The sequence below is a fragment of the Procambarus clarkii genome, chromosome 6 (genome assembly GCF_040958095.1).
Source record: "Procambarus clarkii isolate CNS0578487 chromosome 6, FALCON_Pclarkii_2.0, whole genome shotgun sequence".
Taxonomy (NCBI): Eukaryota; Metazoa; Arthropoda; class Malacostraca; order Decapoda; family Cambaridae; genus Procambarus; species Procambarus clarkii.
The window spans coordinates 9,463,651-9,485,938 of NC_091155.1; the positions used below are offsets into that span (position 1 = coordinate 9,463,651).

At 49.0% G+C, this 22,288-nt stretch overlaps 1 protein-coding gene across 1 annotated transcript in view; it reads left to right on the forward strand.

Annotated features, from left to right (window-relative positions):
- Mccc1 (Methylcrotonoyl-CoA carboxylase 1) overlaps nucleotides 1–22,288 on the forward strand; it is a 115,446-nt gene that overhangs the window by 33,577 nt on the left and 59,581 nt on the right. The window contains exons 7-8 of the mRNA XM_069305625.1: nucleotides 4,021–4,230; nucleotides 15,795–15,966. Of these exons, the coding sequence (XP_069161726.1) occupies nucleotides 4,021–4,230; nucleotides 15,795–15,966 (382 nt within the window). The remainder of the gene's footprint in view (nucleotides 1–4,020; nucleotides 4,231–15,794; nucleotides 15,967–22,288) is intronic.

Here is a 22,288-nt window from a genome sequence, read left to right on the forward strand (position 1 = left end):
ATCTCTCCTGTCTCCTTTTTAGAGAGTGTTTCGAGAGATTTAAGACGATTCCAATAATTTAGGTGCCATATATATATTCTCTATTCTCTCTATTTCAGCAATCTCTTTTTGCTTTGAAGGCAAAAAGTGAGTATTGAGCAGCACTCAAGATGGGATGGCACAAGTTACTTGAATAGTATGAGCATTGTGATGGGATCCCTGGATTTGAAGGTTCTTATAATCGATCCTATCATTTCTGTGGGGAGCCCCGCTGGCTTCTTTAAGCTATTCCAATGATACAATGCTATCCTATTTGGGGTCATCAGTCCCAGAGTTCTTGTTGCCTACCAGAGTCAGAACCTGGGGCCAGATTCACGAAGCAGTTACGCAAGCACTTACAAACCTGTCCATCTTTTCTCAATTTTTGTGGTTTTGTTTACAATTATTAAACAGTTCATGAGCTCCAAAACACCAGGAGGCTGTAAGTTCAGCCTCCTGGTTAAGTTCGTAAGTTCAGTAGAACTTCGGTTTCAACTCTTTTTTTTTTTTTTTTAACCCTGTCGTAGCTCAGTCGATTAAGGCAGTGTCTGGGATGCTCCCGGACGCAGGTTCGAATCCTCGTCACGGCCCTTGTGGATTTGTTCACCAGGAGGCTGTTTATAACAATAACATCAGTTGACTGGGCAGTTTTCATGCTTGTAAACTATTTAATAAATTTAACCATAGACGTCAAAAATTGAGTAAAGCTGTACACGTTCGTAAGTACTTGCGAATTTGCTTCGTGAATCTGGCCCCTGGCCTCCTAAGAGAGGTGCAGGGAGGAATGGTTTATGAACACTTTACATTTAAGTTATATCATACTTGCCATCGATCAGGGAAGGTACCCAGAAAGGAAGGCGAAAAAAACAGACCACTGTCTAGTTGAAAATTGCAACTTACTTTCTTAAAAGAGCGAAAGAACTGCTCCAGAAAGGAAACAAACAAGCAACACTTCATCCAACTAGTCCCCCGCTCATTAGTGCCACCCCCCTCCCTCGTGAAGGGAGGGAGGAGCCAGCCCAGGTCAGCCAAGCTACCCACCCTTCAGTTCTCAACTGATGTACTGGTGGTCGGATGTCGCCTCGTGCTATGATTTTCTGTTATGGGATTTTGCCTTGTATGTGACTGTTCCTGCACTTGAGGTGTGCGCTGGCCAGGAGTTCCTGTGTACCGGAGCTACATGCATCTAGGGACTCCTTTCTTAGGTGCTCCATGAGTACTGCCCTTGCGTTGTCAGGGTTATCTTCCCTGGGGCATTCGGAAATCACTCCCGTTAGAGGACTTCCTTGCTTGTGGTTGTCATTGCCCTTGGGGTGAGTCGGGGATCTTGGGCATTCCGAATTACCCCGGGTAGGGGAGTATTTGTTTGCTGGTGGGGTGCACTGCAGCTGGCTCAGTCTGCTTAACCACTGCACTGCGCAAAGCGCCTTTAGGCGCTCAGAGAGTTGTGCTTTTTGTTTTTTAATTTGGCTATATTTTAATGTTTTTTAATGTTTTCATTACTATTTGTGTTTTGAAATGGAAATAGTTGACTTTGGAAACATTTTGACATTAAATTTACCTGAACATTTGTAAAAATAATAAAAATATGTCCTTGTCAATTGCACCAAGACGTTTTTGCCGAAAATAGGTGAGCAGTGCAAGGGTTAATTAAGCTATCACGCAGTGGCCGACATTACTCTTCAACTGCTTGTTGGCAGTTGTGGAGTTTTGGGGGTTTTCTTGTGTTTTCTGTTTTGGTATGGCAGTTTTTACACGAGGGATGTTATAGCCTCACCTATTGAACAATAAGATTTTATATGGAAATTTTCTAGTGGCTGGTGGTATTAGAGCAACACACACATTTATAGAAGCGTACCCTAGGAGAGAACTCTATCAACATCAGAGGCCCGAGACTGTTCAACATGCTTCCGCTACACATAAGGGGCATAACTGGCCGACCCCTCACAGTGTTCAAGAGAGAACTTGACAAACACCTTCAAAGGATACCTGATCAACCAGGCTGTGACTCATACGTCAGGCTGAGAGCAGCAGCATCCAACAGCCTGGATGACCAGTCCAGCATCCAGGAGGCCTGGTCGACGACTGGGCCATGGGGTTGCTAAGCCCCGGAATCACCTCGAGGTAACCTCAAGGTAAGGTAGACTGATGGTCCTGATGGTGCTGTAAGTGCAGCACTGCACTTGCAGCACTGATGCCCATCTGGCAACATAGTGCATACCTACTGAACTGCATTGCTGGGGTGCAGAGATATTAACCCAGCTGGCGACCTTGTTAGATAGTATAAAACACAGGTGTGGATGAGAGACTTGCTATCCTTTTGTTATGGCAGGCAAGACTCAGAGGAAGTGCTTTTGAAGATAAGCCTGAGTCTTTCTTCACTCCTCCATGGGGCAAGGCTGGAATTGCTGCTAACAGTTTCCCCCATGGTTGACTGAAGGGCTACCCAGGGGTGAATCGGTGGCACCCAGGTGGTGGAAGCATAGACCTGCGGTAGTGGGCATTATGTGGTCCTTGCCTTTGGGATCAAATGACTCTGGTGAGTTATGAGTGTCAGAGAGACTGACTATTCTTTCTCCTGAACCCCCTAGCAGCCCCCTAGCTAGCAGAGCCCCAGCCCACCTCTTGTAACAAAACTGGCTCCAGTTTATTTTTTTCCTTCTGGTTTCGCAGAGGAGTTCAGCCAGGCTCCTTATCAGGCTACGCCTAGGGTGTGGTGGTGGCACTTTTCTGTTGCTCAGAGGCTTTACAACAGCTGCTTGTGGTCGGTTTGCCTGCATCGACAAGGTTTACCAGCTTAAATGGTCACAATGCCTGGGCTTCCTGTAGGACTTCTTGACCCTATGGGCCCTGGAAAACCCTGTGGGCTCGGTTGTACTATGGATACTTCTTCAGAGTCCACTCATGTCTTATGCAAAGTTGAGGGTTGCTAGTCACCCCTTCCTTAGAAAGACAATCAGCTGTATTGCTTCTGCTATGATGCCTGTTGGGTTGGGGACACCTATGACCCAGAGTCATTGAGGATTTGCTCCCTGCTTGTGCTTCAATTCACTCATCCCCTTCTGATAATTTGCGGGGTCAGGCAGCTGCCGTGTTGCCTGGGCGTTTTTCCTTGATACAACGGGCTAGGTTGGTTCGTTTGGAAGCCCTGGAGCTGCCCAGACCCCTCTTCTTTCCCAGGTGGGCGTGGTTTGCCTTTCTTCTCCCCTCCCCTTCCCTGCTGTTGGCTCCCAAACGTTTGAGGGTTTCAGAGTATTGGCAGGGTTTAGCTCAGGATGAGGCTCGAGTGGCTTTTGGGGGCTTTCCCTTCTGATATGGGCAAGGAGGTGGTTGAGCCTCATGATGCATACCCCGAGAGCTCGACCTCCATGCAGAGCAAACACTGCACCGACCAGATGAAGAAGACACTGGGGTCACCACCAACTCGGGGGCCTACCTCGACGAAACAAAGCCTGGCACAACCCTTATGGGAGGGCCAAGAGCTATCCTCCCCAAATAACCAACAAATCCAAAATAGGCACAGATAGCTTCAGCAGTCTCCATTATCCTGTCTCCACCTTGAGGTCCTCCTCCTGCTCCAGGTCTGATTTTCCTGGATATGCTGTGCTTCCACTATTAAGTTCTTATAATATTTTGTTAGTATTTATGAATTATTTTGTTAGTTTTATGAACAAATTAACAAAATGTTATGAGAGCTTAATAATCTTATGGTGTCTATCATGTCAGTAATACTTAGGCTTGCAACAGTTATATAAATCAGATTGGAGGTGCACAACACAAAAGCAAAAAAATCTATATGAAACAAGGTGTGTGGTGCCAACATGAAGCAAATGCTGCACCAAGATGTCGTCATAACAACAAACATGGACGGTTTGTATCCTCCCTCTGTCCAAAACATACCTGCATCTCACTGCTGTACTTATTCAAGTATTATTAACTAGATAAAGTTTTGGTTATTGATTCTTTAAAAATATGATGAGATTAATTTGTTCCACTTTCTAGCCTGGTTTGACGTGGGATATTCGACGCTCAATTGGGGAGGCTGCTGTCCGTGCAGCTCGTGCTGTTGGGTATGTTGGTGCTGGCACTGTGGAATTTATCCTGGACTCATCGCATAACTTCTACTTCATGGAGATGAACACCCGTCTGCAAGTGGAACACCCAATCTCCGAGATGATCACCAACACTGACCTGGTGGAGTGGCAGCTCAGAGTAAGTCAAACCTCTTGTAAAAAAGGTAGAGATTATTCATGACTTGTTCATGTTTTGTTTAATTTAGTTTTCACTTCATTTTATCTTAACCTTTTGACAGCGGCTATGGAGAAATGGTCATACCCACTTATGTGCAAAAAGATATAAAAATTCCCAAAAATAATGTTTCTCTATAGAATTATAAATTTGTATGGAAAATGTTCAAAAATATGAAAATAAGTGAATATTTAACTTTTCACTGGGTGAAGGTGGTCTTGAAGGGGGCGTGTGTGATGGCTGTGTGTGGCACCCAGCAATTTTTATGTAATTAAAAAGTAAACGGGCTGAATTGTACTCGTACGAATCTGGAAACATAATACCAGACGCACGTGTATACTTACTGTCCATTTATGCGAGACAAACGGCATGAGATAAAGTTGCCAACTTACCGCTTTGGATACGAATATTCAGAGATAATGTTCATGGCTTTAGCAGTAGTTCATTAAACAGGTATTCTTTATTTATATAATAGTATATTTTAGTATTAAATACTAGGCAGGTAAAACAACAAAACTGCCACACATAACTTTACATAATTTAGTGCTTTTTGGGGTGGTTCTAGCATTGTAAAATAGTGAGTTAGCAACTCTGCTTCTGTCTTTCAGTGGCGCTAATAAAGTTGTAAGGTCACGAGCTGTAATGCCTTACCCTATCTTGAGGTTATCTTGAGATGATTTCAGGGCTTTTTTTTTTTTAGTGTCCCCACAGCCTGGTCCTCAACCAGGCCTCCACCCCCAGGAAGCAGCCGGTGACAGCTGACTAACACCCAGGAACCTATTTTACTGCTAGGTAACAGGGGCATAGGGTGAAAGAAACTCTGCCCATTGTTTCTCGCCGGCACCTGGGATCGAACCCAGGACCACAGGATCACAAGTCCAGCGTGTTGTCTGCTCGGCCGACTGGCTCCCCTAGAGTACGAACTCACGAAACCTGTCCTTTCTTTCTTATTTACAGTATAGGTACGTTACTTTAAACTAGGGATGTAGAACCAGTGAGCATTTATACACACTTCAAACACAAGAATGACCACATGGGACCGGTACCATATTTTTGCACTGGAGGGACTCCAGAAACGACCAAAGTGTGTGCATTACATTTATTTAACCACAGGAAAAGGTATAATATACACTAGGAAAATCTCACATTCCAAATTAATGAATACAGTTCTCTTCACTTAGATATAAATGGAGGTGAGTAACCTGACACCGTGAGGAGTACAGTACTTCACAAGCACACACCACACAAGCTGTGTGTGTGGAGTCTCGTCCGTCTCTCCCTCACGGAGTGCAGGAACGCTTCTCTCACGAAAATGTGCGGGATAACTTTATCACACAGAATCATACTTGTTTACTCTTACATACTCTCAAACACAAATAAAACATAAAAATTCACACACACAACAAACTGGTATTTTTGCTAAGAGAGACATTACATTAATTAACAACCACAAAAGCTAAACTTTATATGCCAGTCATTACATACCTCCCTATCTTCCTTTAAATGAAAATCTTGCTTAAATAAAGGTTAAGCGAGTTTTTCATGCTCTCACAGTGGCAAAAAAAAAAAAATACTTATGCAATTTGGGGGCCGGTCGGCCGAGCGGACAGCACGCTGGACTTGTGATCCTGTGGTCCCGGGTTCGTTCCCGGGCGCCGGTGAGAAACTGTGGGCAGAGTTTTTTTCACCCTATGCCCCTGTTACCTAGCAGTAAAATAGGTACCTGGGTGTTGGCTGTCACGGGCTGCTTCCTGGGGGTGGAGGCCTGGTCGAAGACCGGGCCGCGGGGACACTAAAGCCCCGAAATCATCTCAAGATAACCTCAAGATAACCCATCTTCTACACACACGAGAAATAATACAAACTTGGCACACTAATTACAGTGGTGCCTCAGTTAACGAAATTAATCCGTTCCGGCACCGAGCTCATGTGAAACGCTCTTCTTTCTAAATGAATTGCCCCATTTAAGGGGTTATATGACCGGAAGTATGAGAGTTGTTGTAGGGTATTCATAATTTATTATCCTGATACATGTGAAAGGTGCTGCACCTAGGCCAAGTTTCAGCATCTCGGCCTAAGTAGAGAAGGAGAAAAAAAAAAAAAAATTATACAATTTTTCAACAATGTTCAATTGCTTTCACAGCCCACAATTGTGAACCAAAATCATTTCTACGACACTCAGCTATGACCTTACTATATAATAAAGATTTGGTTGATCGATCTTTATCCCAGATGTATTTAGTGCAATAATACAGATTTTTAAAAGTTTCCCAAAAACGTATGCAACAAAATGAAGTGTATCATTATTTATAAAATCAATAAATCTACGTAGATAAGAAAAATATCAACCGTTTTAGAAGCGTAAACTCTACATATAATGTGCAAGTTTCATGTAAATTGAATAATAAATAAAGGCTGTGAAGGCAGATCTGGTTGTAAAAGTTGGAGTTGCGTAGCGCGCCTCGACAAGTTACTCTACTCGCGGTCACTCGTGACAATGCGTGATTTACGCATTGCGGCCAGCTCGTACCTTCTATGGAGAGCTCGCATGCATCTAGCTTTCAATGCTTTTCTCTTGTTCGTTTGGTAAGTCATATTGCAGTACAAATAGCAAAAATAGCATGAGTTCTGGGAGATATTGTGAGAGCGCGTCAGCGACACATCCACTCCCTAAGAGACACACAGTGACTGAGCCACGTACCACCCTCTCACACGAGACTGTTGCCAATGAGTGAGTTTATATTCATTTTATGCATAACATGTTATTTTCAACGCTATTACGAAAAATAAGACTTCTACAACGTAAGATACAATACCCCGCGGCGCACACACGCCGCGAGGACCAGATTCACGAAAGTTGCAGCGGGAAATTTGACTCTAATTACGTTATTTTTCAAGGTAGCATAAAACGGTTTGCACCACAGTGTTGCCAGAACGTTGTAGTATTTTTCGTAATTTTTCGTAAATATTCCATTTTTCTTCGGATTTTCCGGTCATATAACCCCTTAATATAATGGAAATAAAATTAATCTGTTCCACCACCGAAAAACATCAATATGATATTTGATTTGTTTTATTTTCTGGGGGGGAGCCCCTTTGGCTCCCTGGAGCTTACTAGGCTGATATTCTAATGGCATCAATCGTGTATGGAGTTCTGTGGGCCTACCGGGGACCACAAGCCAGAACCTGGCCCCCTCAGAGAGGCATGGGGAGCAATGGCCTATAGAAACCCCTGTGTGGTTGGAAGCATTCCATGTCTGCCGTCGACCAGGTTAGGCACCCAGAAATGTGAGCATCCCAAAACAAACCCCTATTCTGGTGAAAATTTTGCTACCAAAAGCCGAACAAGTGGATAGAACTCCCCTAAAAGAAACGAGCATGACGTCACACGTCGCTGCGCCGCTGTCTGCGCAGCTCCCCCCTCCCCGGGAGGGGGAAGGGGGAGCCCCAGACCCCCGCGCTGGCTATCCACCCTTAGTTCTAAGGCTGATGTGAGAGGCAGAAGTCATGTGCTCTGGCTCCTGTGATTCCAGCACTGTGCTTTGAGTGTGGTGCTGTCTTCCAGGGGGTGCGAGAGCCAGGAGTTATTCTACAGTACTGTACTCAGACTGCATACGCCTAGGGTTATCGTCCCTAGGTTCCCTGTTAGTACTGCTCTTGGGACTTGGGGCAACCTTCCACAAGTTCCTCGGGGCCTTCCTCTGCTGGGCCGGATTATTGCTCGGTTTTTTGGCTGCCCTTTGGGTGCTTGGGGGTTTTGTCTTCCTTGTTTACCTTAGGGTAAAAGGGAGTTGCACTGGTACGGGGCGCAGGGTGCTGCGCAGCTTGTTTTAACTATTCATAGCGGCCAGCTCTGTTCCTTTGGGTATGTTGTCCTCTTGCGGGGTTTTGTTTTTCTTTGTTTTTGCATTGTGGTGGGGGGGAACCTGCCTTGCTTTCCCCATTTGTGCTTGTGAACCTGAATACGGTTCTCTTCTGGTGGTGCCCCCTGCTAGGTTCCCGTGACTGTACATGTCCCTGAGATTCAGCTTTAGAAAGTTGCTTGGTAGTTTTGGGTGCCGGTTAGTAGTACCCTGCCTGGGATTTCCTGAGCGTGCGTTCCGTCTCAGGACCCTGGGAAAACCCCTAGGGGGCGCGTGGGTCTGATGGATGCGTCCCCAGAGTCCCCCCCTCGCTTCGTGCGAGTTCAAGGGTTGCTTGGTTCGCTTGTCTCAGGGTGACCCTCACTGTTTTTGCTTCCGTCATGATACCTATTGGATCAGTGACACTTTCGACCCGGAGTCTTGCAAGTTTTGTTGCTTGCTTGTGACTCAATTTACCCAAACTAATGATGATGTTCTATGGGTACGGGTGGCGCAGGCCTGCATGTGCGCTTTAGGTTGTTGCAACGTGCTAGGTTGGTTGCTCACCTGGATGCCCCGAGGCTGCCCCGTTTTGTTTATAGGGACCCGGACTCGGGGGGTGGGGGTCGCTTCGACCTTAGTTCAGTACGCACCCCATCGTCCTTTCCCTGTTGTGGTTTGTTCTGGTCTTCCACCCCCCCTTCCTACTTCCAGCCCCAAAGCGTCTGAGGGTTTTGGAGTCGGGGCAGGGTTTAGATGGTTTTGAGACTCGGGCAGTCTCGGGGGATGCGGTTTGCCTCATTGACGATGTGCTGGCCTTTTTGTGGTTTGCCCCATTGAAGGGGCACCGGCTCTTTCGCAGTTCGCCCCATTGACAGAGCAATGGGGGGAGGCTTGCGATGTTCGCTCATGCTTGGTCCCATGATTTGTGGGCGTTTTGGGTTGTTTCCTTCGGCCTGTGGTGGTGTTGGGTGGCCCCTCCACCTTTGGGATGTTTGGGGCTAGAAGGGCAGGCCTCTTTCCCCCTGCCCTCCGTCAAGTTGTCTTGAGTACTTTTGCTTGAGTGTCGTCGAAACGACGATGTCCCTCAGGTGGGTTTCCCGTCTGTTCCCAGTCCCAAAATGGGACTGTATGGATCTGCGGTTCATTCTGGACTTTTCCCGTCTGAACCCCCTGGGTTCATTGCCCCTCCTTTCGGATGGCTACGCTGTCCCAGGTTCGGCTCCTGTTGGCGCCGGGTTCTTGGATGGTGTCAGTGGACCTCCGGGATGCTTATTGGCATGTCCTGATTCATCCGGGGTTCGGGAACTGGCTCGTTTTGTTGTGGGGCGTCAGGGTTACCGCTATCGTTGTCTCCCGTTCGGGTTGAATCTGGCACCTCGCGTGTTCACACGCCTTACACGGGTCGTTGTGACCCATCTGCGTCTCTTAGGTGTTCGGGTGTTGGCCTACCTTGACGACTGGCTGGTTTGGGCTCCAAGCCGGTCCTGTTGTCTGCTAGCCAGGGATTTGGGTTCTTTCTCAGCTCGCTGGGTTTGCATTCTTGGTGAACTGGAGGAAGTCCCATCTGGTTCCCTCCCAGGTTCGGACATGGCTGGTTCTTGTGTGGGGCTCTCGGAGCTCTTACTTGTCTCTTCCTCTGGAGTCTCTCCTACTGCTGCGGTCCCGCTTGCGCCTGTTTCTGGGGGGCTCCCGGGTCACCCGACGGTTGCTCGAGGGTTAGTGCGGGAGCCTGAGCTTTGTGATGATGATCTACCCGCTGGGTAGGGTTTGGCTTCGTCGGCTGTTCTGGTTTCTTCGGGCACGTCCTTTCCGCCTCTCTTGCGATCGCTGGGTTCGACCCCTGGGGGCCTTGCGTCTGCTGCTGTGTCACCGGCTTCCTCTTCAGGTTTTTCAGGGTTCAGTGCCTTGGCGCCTACCCGAGCCCTCGCTCGATGTGTTCACGGAGGCGCCGTCTCTCGGCTAGGACTTTGTGACCAGTGCTGACTAGGCCGGTCAGGGACGGTGGGGTCCATCTTTCCATCGAGCCCACAACATGATGCGGGAGTTCGCAGAGGTGGGGTTTGCTCTTCGGAGGGTTCAGGTCGCCCGCGGATCAACGATCCGGCTCCATTCGGACTGCTCCCTGGTGGTTCATTGCCTGAACCGAGGGGGTTCGATGCGGTCCTTGCCTCTTTAGCACTGGTCGCTTCGAGTGACTTGTCTGCTGAGTTCTCGGGATTTGGCTCTCCTGGCGGTTCACGTTCCGGGTGTGTCCAACGTCTTGGCGGATGGCCTCTCTTGTTTAGTTCCCCTGTCCACAGAATGGACAGTCGATGCCGACTCTTTCCTTTGGCTCTGCCAGACGTTCGGGCTCCTGGTCCAGGTGGACCTCTATGCGTCGGCGCAGCGCCTTTCGATATATGTGGCACCCTACCCCAACTGTAAGGCCGTCAGGGTTGATTCCTTTTGGCAGGAATGGTCGAGGTGGGGGGTTTGTGTACCTCTTTTTACCGGTTCAGCTGTTGTTCCAGGTCCTGACTCGCTTGGAGACATACCAGGGAAGAGTAGTCCTCTTGGCCCGGTGGTGGCCGACCCAGCCGTGGTTTCAGGCGCTGCTTGCTCGGTGTCTGAACCCGGAGGTTTTCCTGCGACTCAGCCTCTTCCAGCAGATCGGACCGGTGTGTCACGTGGCTGGTTTGATCTTCTACTCGAGTCTTCGCGTATGGAATTTTTTACTTGATCATCATCTGTACGGTGATCAGATGGCTTCCTTGTTAGTGTCCCACCTGCGGGCTTTGTCTTGGCGGCAGTATGAAGTTTCCTGGCGGTCCTTCCGGTTATTTTTGACTCTTCGTCGTTGTGCTTTGTTTTTGGTTCGGGTGCTGTTGTCCTCTCTCTCTTGGTTGTTCCAGGACCGTCATCTTATGCCGAATACTGTCGCCTCGTATTGTGCAGCGCTGACTGAGCAGCTTTAGCTTGCTTTCGGTATTGATGTTACTTCTGCACCGTTTCGCAAGTTGTCTCGTGTGTTGTTTTACGTCCCGCCTGCTTATGCGCCACCTGAGTCGTCCTGGTCATTGGACAGGGTGCTCTCCTTTCTCTCTTTCCCTTGGTTTGTTGTGGCCTCTTCGGTTCAGGATTGTTTCTCATAGGCTCTTTTCCTGTTGGCATTGGCCTCTGGGGGTCGGGTTGGGGAGCTTCATGCTCTCCTCCGGTGCAGGGGTGTCTGCTCTTTCGGTCGTGGTGATTGGTTTGTTCGTCTGCAGCCATCTCCTTCTTTTCTGGCGAAGAATGGGATGGCTACTTTCTGGAGGGGTCCTTGAGTTGTTGATACTCGGTTGATCAGGCTGGGGGTGCATCATCCTTTGTGTTCGGTTGCAGCCTTTGGCCGTTATTTGCGCGCCACAGCTTCTGTGTCCTGGGATGTGCTTTGGGTTGATCCGGTTTCCCTCCTTCCCTGTTCGCGGGTGCGGGTCTCACAGGTCGTCCGCAAGATTATTAAGGCTAGCCAGACTGCGGTCCATCCCCGTGCCCATGACGTTCGTAAGTTTGCTGCTCTTGCTGTCGTCTTTGGCAACATGTCCTGGGCTGACATACGGGCACAGGGTTTTTGGCGGTCGAACAGGGTCTTGGCTGCGCGCTACCTCACGTTCCTTGGCCTAGTCGGGCCTGTGTCGCTTTGGGTTGGCGGATGCAGCCAGATGTCTCAACTTTGGGTTGAGGAGTGAGCAGCGATCACCTCCTGGGTAAGTCCCTCTAATTTTTCTCTGTGGGTAGTTAGCTCCGGGGAGCCGAAGGGGCTCCCCCCAGAAAACCAGTGTTGAATGTAATGAAATGCCATTTTCCGAGTGAGACCCGGAGGCTCCCTGGCATCCCTCCCTCCCCCCGGGTCGGCGGTTTTTCGTGTGTTTTGATATCCAGCCTCAGAACTGAATGGTGGATTGCTAGCGTGAGGGTCTGGGGCTCCCCTTTCCCCCTCCTGGGGAGGGGGGGAGCTGCACAGACAGTGGCGCGGCGACATGTGATGTCATGCTCGTTTGCTTGTTTCTTTTTGGTGGATTTCTATCCACATGTTCGGTGTTTTGTAGCAATTTTCATCAGAATAGGGATTTGTTTTCGGATGCTTACCTTTCTGGGTGCCTGACCCGGTCGATGGCAGACATAGAATGTATCCAACCACACGGGGGTTTCTATAGGCCATTGCTCCCCCTTGCCTCTCTGAGGGGGCCAGGTTCTGGCTTGTGGTCCCCGGTAGGCCCACAGAACTCTATACAATGACTGATGCCAAAGTCTGACATTAGCATATCAGCCTGGATAGCGCAGGGGAGCCTCCGGGTCTCACCTAGAAAATGGCGTTTCATTACATTCAACACTGGTATTTTGTGTATTTTCTGATTTGTAGTTGATAGATTTGGGAAATTTTGTTCTGTCAGAGTGGGTGTCTGTTTTGGCTGTGCATGAGTATTTCAGACGTTGGTGTTGGTGTATGTATTGCTGGTCTGCGTGTTTATCCTGGCCTGAGCTGTCTGCACCTTTTCTTTCCGTGCAGGTTGTAATTACCTAACATAAGTCATGAACAATTTCTTTAGTATATCGCCATCCATGTATTTAAAAGCAATTCTGAAGTTAGAAAGTGTGGCATAGGCTCCTCACACAATATTCTTTATGTGGTTCTCAGGTGATAGTTTTCTATCTAGAACCACCCCTAGATCTCTTTCTTTATCAGAATTCTTTAAAGATTTCTCACATAATATATAGGTTGTGTGGGGTCTATGTTCTCCTATTCCACATAACATAACATGGCATTTATTAACATTAAATTCCATTTGCCAAGTGTTGCTCCATATACTTATTTTGTCCAGGTCATCATGAAGGGCATGACAATCATCAAAGTTTCTTATCCTTCCTATTATCTTAGTATCATCAGCAAACATGTTCATATAGTTCTGTATACCAACTGGTAGATCATTCATGTAGACAATAAACATCACTGGTGCAAGAACTGAACCCTGTGGTACTCCACTTGTGACATTTCTCCAGTCTGATACATTGCCTCTGATTACTGCCCACATTTTTCTATCAGTCAGAAAAATTTTCATCCATGTTAGAAGCGTACCTGTCACTTCTCCAATATTTTCCAGTTTCCAGAACAACCTCTTATGTGGAACTCTGTCGAAAGTCTTTTTTAGGTCCAGATAGATGCAGTCAACCCAACCATCTCTTTCCTGTAATATCTCTGTGGCTCGATCATAGAAACTGAGTAAATTCGATACACAGGATCTTCCAGATCGAAAACCATAGTCTCTCTGATATTATATCATTTCTCTCCAGGTGTTCTACCCATTTAGTTTTGATTAGTTTTTCCAATACTTTCACTATTACACTTGTCAATGATACAGGTCTATAATTGAGGGGGTCTTCCCTGCTGCCACTTTTTTAGATTGGAACGATGTTAGCCTGTTTCCACACGTCTGCTACGATTCCTGTACACAGGGATGCCTGAAATATCTGGTGAAGTGGAATGCTGAGCTCAGATGCACATACTCTCAGAACCCATGGTGAAACTCCATCTGGGCCAGCTGCTTTGTTCTTACTGAGCTCCTTTAGCATATTTTCCACTTCATCTCTAGACACCTCTATACGCTCTATGTTGTTCTCTGGAATTCTTATTGTGTCTGGTTCTCTGAAGAGTTCATTTTGTACAAACACACTTTGGAACTTTTCATTTAATGTTTCACACATTTCCTTTTCATTTTCTGTGAATCTGTTTCCCATTTTCAACCTCTGGATATTATCCTTTACCTGCAATTTGTTATTTATGAATTTGTAGAATAGGCCCAGTTCTGTTTTACATTTATCCGCTATCCCTTTTTCAAAATTCCTTTCTGCCTCTCTCCTTACTGCTGTATAGTTGTTTCTCGCATCTTTGTATCACTGGTATGTTTGGGGGGTTTGGCCTCTTCCTATACTGATTCCATTTTTGTGTCTTTGGGTCTCTGGCCCTCTCACAATTTCTGTTGAACCAATCCTGTTTTCTGGCCCTGCATCTCTGTTCTCTAGGCATGTTCTGTGCTCTAGGCATGATGTTTGTCTTCACAATTTGGACATTTGGCTGTTTTGGTCTGGTTGGTCTTGTGCTTGGCTATATATTCTTTGGTTGGATGCCTCAAACTGCACACTCCACATCGCTCTTGTCCGGTGCAGCGTGATTGTTGGTGGGCATATTTCTGACATCTTAAGCAGTGCAGGAGTTCCAGGGCGAATAGTCTTTGATGGAATAATGAGATGAGCTGACAGCAGGAGGCATATATGACCCAGATTCTGGTTCCGCTACCAGTAGCAAGTGAAGCCCTGGTCCTACCAGAACACCTCAGAAAGCAAAGATAAGAACCCTGAGAACATAAAAAATGAGAAATAGGCTGGCTCAAAGCTGCTCCTGAAGACAAAACCTTTGCAACATCATCCTCTGGGAAGAAAGAGGTGAAAAAGAGGGGAAGCTGACAAAAGGGGCAATGACCAAGTAAAATAAAACAACTGGGCCAATGCAGCCTGGTGACTCACGAGACGGGAGAGTAGACTTCGGCTATTGTTTCTGGGGCAAGGGTGCATGCAGCATGGGCAAAGCCGCCAAAGCTGCCACTGTGAGCAACAAGGCATCCGCACCTGACCCCGAGTAGAGATAATCAGCTTCCACATGGAGCCAGTCAGGATGAAGCTCCACGAAGGCTGGAAAACAGACAACCATAATCAAGTACAAGCGAGCCCAGAAAGTCACCTGTCATGAGGGAATTGGGCCTTTGCCTTTGCTATGACCATCATGACAGATGACTTGCAGGTGCTGCATCAACTTAACATCCCACAAAAGAGCTGGGGAAAACAGGTAGTCATTGAGTGGTTCAAAAGTAAAGCCACCCAAAATTACCTTAAATACAGAACATTCAAAACCTCATGGGACTCGAGCACGCGAGAATGACAGACGCTGCACCAATCGCCAAGAGAAAAAGAGAGAATTGCCTGCTAGTTAGGATGACTCCAGAACCTTATAGAGCAATCAGTACAGTGAAAAAGATCCAAACTTTATGATGGACCCCTGTTACTTTAGAGGCAAACTTCGGGTCTCACAAGAGGTATTTTAATAGATCTGCCCAAGCACTGAAGAATAGTGCTTGGACTCAAGTAGGAAGTAACCTCTGGAAGGATACATCTGATGGACCATAAGGCATGTGGAAACAAACTGGGGGGTAAGGTAAGGTGTCAGGCACAATAATATCAAAATCAGATAAATCATATAAGGAAGGGGAGATAAGAAAACCTCTCCCCAAGAAGCTAATGGCCCTCATCAGAAGGAATGGAAGACCAGTTGGGGTCCTAGGGAACCCAAGGCCCCCGCCCTGTCCAACTCCCTCCAAGCCCTAGAAACCAAAGACTCAGAATCTGGAGCAGGGCCAGCGTCCATGCCCACCACACGGGATAGGAGAGCCGAGACCAAAGGAAAGGCTTCAGAGGAAGGGGATGGCTGAAAGGGACAAAATCAACATTTTCCAGATCCAAGGAGCTGTTTTGAAGGTTACAGGACCTGGGTCAAATATTTTATGTACAGTACTGTTAATGAAAATCATAACATATGATTTGTTCTGCTGAATGTGAGTTAAAGATATATTTGATTAATCTTTCTTTTCACAGGTTTAATCTTTCTTTTCACAGGTTGCAGCTGGGGAACCCTTGCCTCTATTACAGGATGAGATTAAGCTTTCAGGACATAGCTTTGAAGCCAGGATATATGCTGAGGATCCTAAAGGTGATTTTCTGCCTGGGGCTGGCCCACTGAAGCACCTGTCCACACCACTTCCCAGTCAGCATGTGAGGATAGATACCGGTAAGAAAATGTGGAGATTTATCTGTTAGTCAAAAAGTTCTAATTCAAATTTTGAGTGTCTGAATTTCTGGGTTGTCCACACAAAATAAAAATCTGATTTCTGGGTGGAACCCCTACGGCTTCTCGGAGTTATCCAGGCTGATAATGATATCTCTAACTTTGACATAAGTCAATGTGGGTGGAGTTCCAGGCCTTCCGGGGACCATGAGCCAGAACCTGGCCCCCTCAGAGGAATGAGGAGCAATGGTCTAAAGAATGCACATGTGATTTGGAGCATTCTGTATCTGCCATCGACCAGGACAGGCACCAAGAAAGGTAAGCGCCCCAAAACAAACCCCTATTCTGGTTAAAACAACAAAAATAGACAAATGAGTGGACAGAACTCCCCAATTGAAAACGAGTAAACGAGCATGATGCCACACAAGCCGTACAGCATGTCTGCACAGCTTCCCCTTCCCCAGGAGGGGGAAGGGGAAGCCCCAGACCCCTGCGCCGGCAATCCACACCGCAGCTCTTTGGCTGATGGGATACGGCATTGTTGTGAGGCTCCAGCTCCAGACTCTTGTGCTATGGTGCCCTTTGGTTCAGTACTGCTCTTACGGTGGTGTGTGAGCTGGGTGTAAATATTCCAAGATACTCGGGCTGCATGTGCTTAGGATTACCTTCCCTGAGTGCCCTTTACGTACTGCCCTTGGGGCTTGGGGTTCTCTTCCACAAGTCACCTTGGGTCTACCTCTGTTGGTCTTTTGCTACTTGGCAATTGACCGCCCCGAGTGTTTTTGGGAGGTTTCCACCCTTGCTGGCCTCGGGGTAAGTGGTACTTTCTGTGGGGAGCCCCTACGGCTCCCTGATGCTTATCGGGCTAATGTATGTTATATTAGACCGGGACATTAGCTAAGGAGTTCAGATCTACCAGGGACCAGCGTCAGAACCTGGCCCCTTCAGAGATGTTTCAGGGAGCAATGGCCCTGGAAAACCCCCTTGTGGTTGGGGTTTTCCTTATCTACCATCGACCGGGGTTAGGCACCCAGAAAGGTAAGCATAACAAAACAAACCACACATGGTAAAAAAACTAAAACAAAAAACCAAATAGAGAGGTAGAAACTCCCTACAATCCCAAGCAAACATCACACTTTACTGCCGCGCCGATCGTCCGCGCAGCCCTCCCCGCCCCAAGAGGGGGAGGGGGGGGGGGAGACTCGGACCTCACCATGCCGGCTGCCTAGCATTAGTTCATAAGCTAATGTCAACCGGGATAAATGCTTCTCTGGCCTCAGTTTCCTAGGCGGTGTTTTCCTTGTGTGGCGTTCACTGCCGTGTGTTGTGTTGTGCGGTGGCCAGGTGTTCCTCATCAGTACCAGGGCTGCATGCACTTAGGAGCTTCCTTCCCTAAGCGCCCTGTGAGTACTGCCCCTGCGTGACAGGGTTATCTTCCCTGGGGTGTTTGGGAACCATTCCCGTAGAGGTTCTTGCTGCTCGCCAATTGCTTCGCCCTTGAAGCCAGCTGGGGCCCTTGTTTGGTCCTGGGTAGGGACTGGTATTGTGCTGGTTAGGGCGTCAATGTGTTGCACAGCCTGCCACCTAAGCGACGACCAGTTCCTGTTGCCTCTGGTGACAGTGTACTTTTGCGGGGTTTTTCTTTTGTTTTTATTTTCATGCCTAGTGGGGGTCTGCCCAGTGTGGCTATAGTTCCACTGGTAGTGTTTGGTGGCCCTCTGCTAGGCCCCCGTGATTGTACACGTCACAGGGGTTTTCAGTGTTGTCCTCTATCCCTTGTTATTTTTGGGTTTCTTAACTGGTTAGCAACACCTTGCCCGGGCTTCCTGTAGTTGCTACCACTACAGGCCCTGGAAACCCGTGTCGGGGCTCGGTGGACCATTGAATGTGTCTTCCGGGTTCCAACCCGTCTTGTACGGGATCGTTGGTTGCTGTGCCCTTGTCTCAAGGTGACAGTCGCCACGTTTACCTCCGTCATGTTGCCTGTTGGGTCACTGACACCTTGACCCGGAGTCTTGCGAGAGAGATTCTCTGCTTGTTCTCCAGTACTCTCCTGATGTTATTACTGTTCAGAGTACAGGCGGCATCCGTGTTACAAGCTAGGTTGCTGCAACATGCTAGGTTGGTTTCCCACTCGGATGCCCCGGGGCCACCCTGTTTTAGTTAGGTGCTGTTTGCCCCTTTCCCTCCCTGTTCCCGGCTCCAGACCGTCTGCGGGTTTCGGGGTCGGGGCAGGGTTTAGTTGGGCCCGAGACTCGGGCGGTTTCGGGGGCTGCCCTGTTCGGGTTGGGGGACGGAGGTTTTCGAGCCTGTTCCTCCTGCCAAGGCTTCTGGGTCTTACCAGCGGCCCTTTCTTGCTGCCTTTCCCATGGACTCTTCCTTTTCTTTAAGGGCGGTGGGCTTGGAGGATAGCTCTGCCCCGAGGCCTCTGTTGCGGGTTTCAGGGGCTGTGGGGGATGCCTGCTAGCATTTCTGGGGCTGATTGCCCCTGCCTGGGTTTTATGCTTCTGGGCGGAGTTTTTCGCCCATCCAGTCTGCTTGCTTCCCACTTTTGCTGGCGTGTTTTCGTATCTTTTGTGTCGGTCACGGCTCTCTGTTCTGGTGGCCATTTTCTTCTGCCGGTTTCTCGGCGCGGCCACCTGGGCGGCATTGCGGTTTGTTTACATGTGCCTGGGTGTGCGAGCGAGCGAGCGTCTTGGGCGAGTTTTTTCACCTTTTTCAGGGTTTTTATTCGCCTGTTGTTTCTTTGCTTTTCTGGTGTTTTCTGCCCGTTTCCTGTTCCTCTGGGAACGTTTGAGTGTTGATTTTACACCGGGTTTTCAGTTTTGTCTGTTTTGGGTCTGGGCTCAGTGTCCCTATCTGTTATGCTTGCTCCCACACCTTGTCCCTCAGTTTTCAGTCTGTTTTGACCGTTTCCCTGGGGGGCTGTGCTTTGCCTTTCTGTGGTGTATCTCCGCTAGCAAATGTGGTGGTTTGGACTCCCCCTGATTTGATTCCGGGTTCCTTTGGGTCCTTTGGTTTCATTCCGGAGGTTTCTTATTCTTGGGCCCACTTTGTGGGTTCAGGGGGCTTTGTATCCTCGTGTGTGACCCGGTTCTGCCTTCTGGGGTTCCGAGGTCTTCCTGGCCTGCAGACTGATTTTTTGGGGTCTTGGCACGTGTTGTGGTCGTGCTGGTTCTTTGGGGTTTTGTTGTCGAGGTGGGCCTTTTGATGCAGTTTTGTGCCTTCTTCGCCTGGCCAGCAGAGTGCCCACGCCGGCCAGGCGCTATGGTCGGCGGCTTGTAATTTTCTTTTCACGTGTATGTGTGTGTACACATGTACATGCACATGTACACATGTGCATGTACATGTGTACACTGTGCATGTACATGTGTACACTGTGCATGTACATGTGTGCACTGTGCATGTACATGTGTGCACTGTGCATGTACATGTGTGCACTGTGCATGTACATGGGTGCACTGTGCATGTGTGCACATGTGTGCACTGTGCATGTGTGCACATGTGTGCACTGTACATGTGTGCACATGTGTGCACTGTACATGTGTGCACATGTGTGCACTGTGCATGTGTGCACATGTGTGCACTGTGCATGTGTGCACATGTGTGCACATGTGTGCACTGTGCATGTATGCACATGTGTGCACATGTATGCACATGTATGCACATGTGTGCACATGTGTGCACTGTGCATAGGCACGTGTGTGTAATACACCTTGTGTGTGCATGTATTTATATATGTATGTGTATATGTATATATGTATGTGTATATGTACATAATATATATATATGTATATATACTTTTTCTTTCGGAAGGGGCTCTGTTCCCGTCGCTGTTAACGGGGCGCTGGAGGAGCAGCTTGCTCTGTTGATTCTCGCATGGTCCTGCAGTTAGTGGGAGCTTTTGGTTGTCTTCCGGCCTCTGATGGAGGCGGCGGACGGCTTCTCTCCCTTTGGGGGGTTCAGGGCTGGCGGGGTGGGCTTCTTCCCCTGCACTTCGTCATGTCATCTTAGTGGGTGCTTTGGGCGTGGTCGATCTGCCCCATCCTTCTGGGGGTTCCCTTCTGCTCTATGCAAACACGGGCCTGGCGAATTTGCGGTTCTTCTGGACTTCTTCAGTTTGCGCCCTGGATTCCATGCCCTTTTCGGAGGACTGTTGTCTCCTGTCCAGCTTCTGTTGAGGCCGGGTGCTTGGATGGTGGCCCTGGACCTCCAGGTCAATTCTTGGCACGTTCCTCTCCAGTTTTCCGGGACTGGCACAGCTGGTGGTGGGGCTTCAGGCTTGCCGCTTTTGTTGCTTTTCCTAGTTTGTAATTGGCCCTTGGTGTATTTACGCATCTTTACCGGATCTTGGTGCCCTGTCTGAGTCTGCATGGGATTTGGTGTCTGGCCTACCTCGACGACTGGCTGGTGTGGGCTCCCAGTTGGTCCGCTTGTCTGCTCGCCAGGGGTGTGGTTCTTTCCAGATCGCCGGGTTTGGTTTCCTGGTGATCTAGAGGCCGTTCCACTTGTTTCCGTTCCGGGTTCGGACCTGGCTGGGTCTTGTTTAGGGCTCTTGGGCCGCTCCTTGTCTTTCCCTCCAGGAGTGTTGCTGCGGCTGTGGTCCCGCCTTCGGCTGTTCGTGAGGGGGTCCCAGGTTGCTCGGCAGTTGCTCGAGCAGTTGTGCGGGAGTCTGAACTTTCACATGCTGGTCTGCCCGCAGGGTCAGGTTTGGCTTCGGCGTCTGTTTGGTTCCTTCGGAGATTCCCCTTCCGCCTCTCTTGCAATCGTTGGGTTCATTCCCCTGGGGATCTTGTGCTGGTGCTGCATCACCAGCTTCCTCTTTGGGGTTTTCAGGGTTCCGTGCCTTGGCACTTCCCTGAGCCTTCACTCGATGTGTTCATGGACAGGTCATCTCTCGGCTGGGGCTTTGTGACCAGTGCTCACCAGGTCGGCCGGGGATTATGGGGTCTGTCCATCCTTTGGGTTCACAGCACGATTTGGGGGGTTCGTGGCGGTCTGGTTTGCACTTCGGAGGGTTCGGGTCACTCTGGGCTCTACCATTCGGCTCCATTCGGACTGTTCACTGGCGGTTCTTTGTCGGAACCACAGGGTTTTTCTTAGGTGTTTGACCTTTGGGGTTGGTTCCTTACCCACCTGCGAGGTGTTCACGGTGGATGCCTTTCGGCAGGACTGGTCGAGGTGGGGGTACCTGTTCCTCTTCTCCTGGTCCAGCTGTTGCTTCGGGTTCTGGCTCGGTTGGAGCCCATTCCCACAAGAGTAGTCCTTATGGTCCCTTGGTGACTGGCCCAGCTTTATTTTCAGACACTGCTTGATAGGTGTCCGAACCCGGGGCGTTTTCCCAAGGCTCCGCTTCTTTCAGCAGGTCGGACCGGTCCTGTACGTGACTGGTTCGGCCTTCTCCTCGGCTCTTTGCGTCTGGTATCTTGACGCGGGTATCACCATCTCTGTGGTGACCAGGTGGCTTTGTTGATGGTGTCCCACCTGCGAGCTTCATCTCGGCGACAGTATGACGCTCCTGGTGTTTCTATGCACCTTTTTCTTGATCTTCATAGGTTGTCTTCTCTTTTGCATCGGGTTGTCTTGTCCTTTCTTGGGTTTTCAGGACTACAGTTATTTGATGTTTCTTACTGTCGCCTCGTTTTGTGCGGGCGCTGGCGGAGCCGCTCCGGCTTGCGTTCGGGGTGGACGTCACATCTGCCCCATTTCGTACGCTTTCTCGTGTTTTGTTTCACCTCCAGCCTGCTCATGCGTCGCCTGAGCCATCCTGGTCCTTGATCAGGGTGCCCTCTTATCTATTCCTCAGTTTGTGGTTTCTGCTCTTTGGTACTGGTGGTAGGTTTGTATGTTTGCGGCCTTTTTCCGTCCTTCTGGCGACGGTCGAGACTGCTGCTTTCCGGAAGTGTCTTTGGGTTATTGATACTTGATTGGTTTGGCCGGGGGTGCGTCCTGTGTTGTCCGGTTGCGCTTTTTTGCTGTTTCCTAAGTACCGTGTCTGGGGATGTGCTTTGGGTTGATCAGGTTCCCCTTGTTCCCTGTTTCAGTTGATCAGGTTCCCCCTTGTTCCCAGTTTCAGGGCTCGGGTCTCTAAGGTCGTCATCAGAGTTTTTAAGTCTTCCAGCCTGCGGTTTGTCCTTGCACCCATGCTGTTTGGACGTTTGCAACTTTCGCTGCTGTGTTGGTGACGTCATTTCATTCATCTCATTTCGAGCGCAACGATTTGAGGGTCTTACAGGTTCTTGGCCGCCCATTCTTTATGCGCGCGTCTGCTCCTATGCGTTCTTGTTGCCTTGGGTCACAGGTTGCAGCCTGTTGTCTCGGCTTC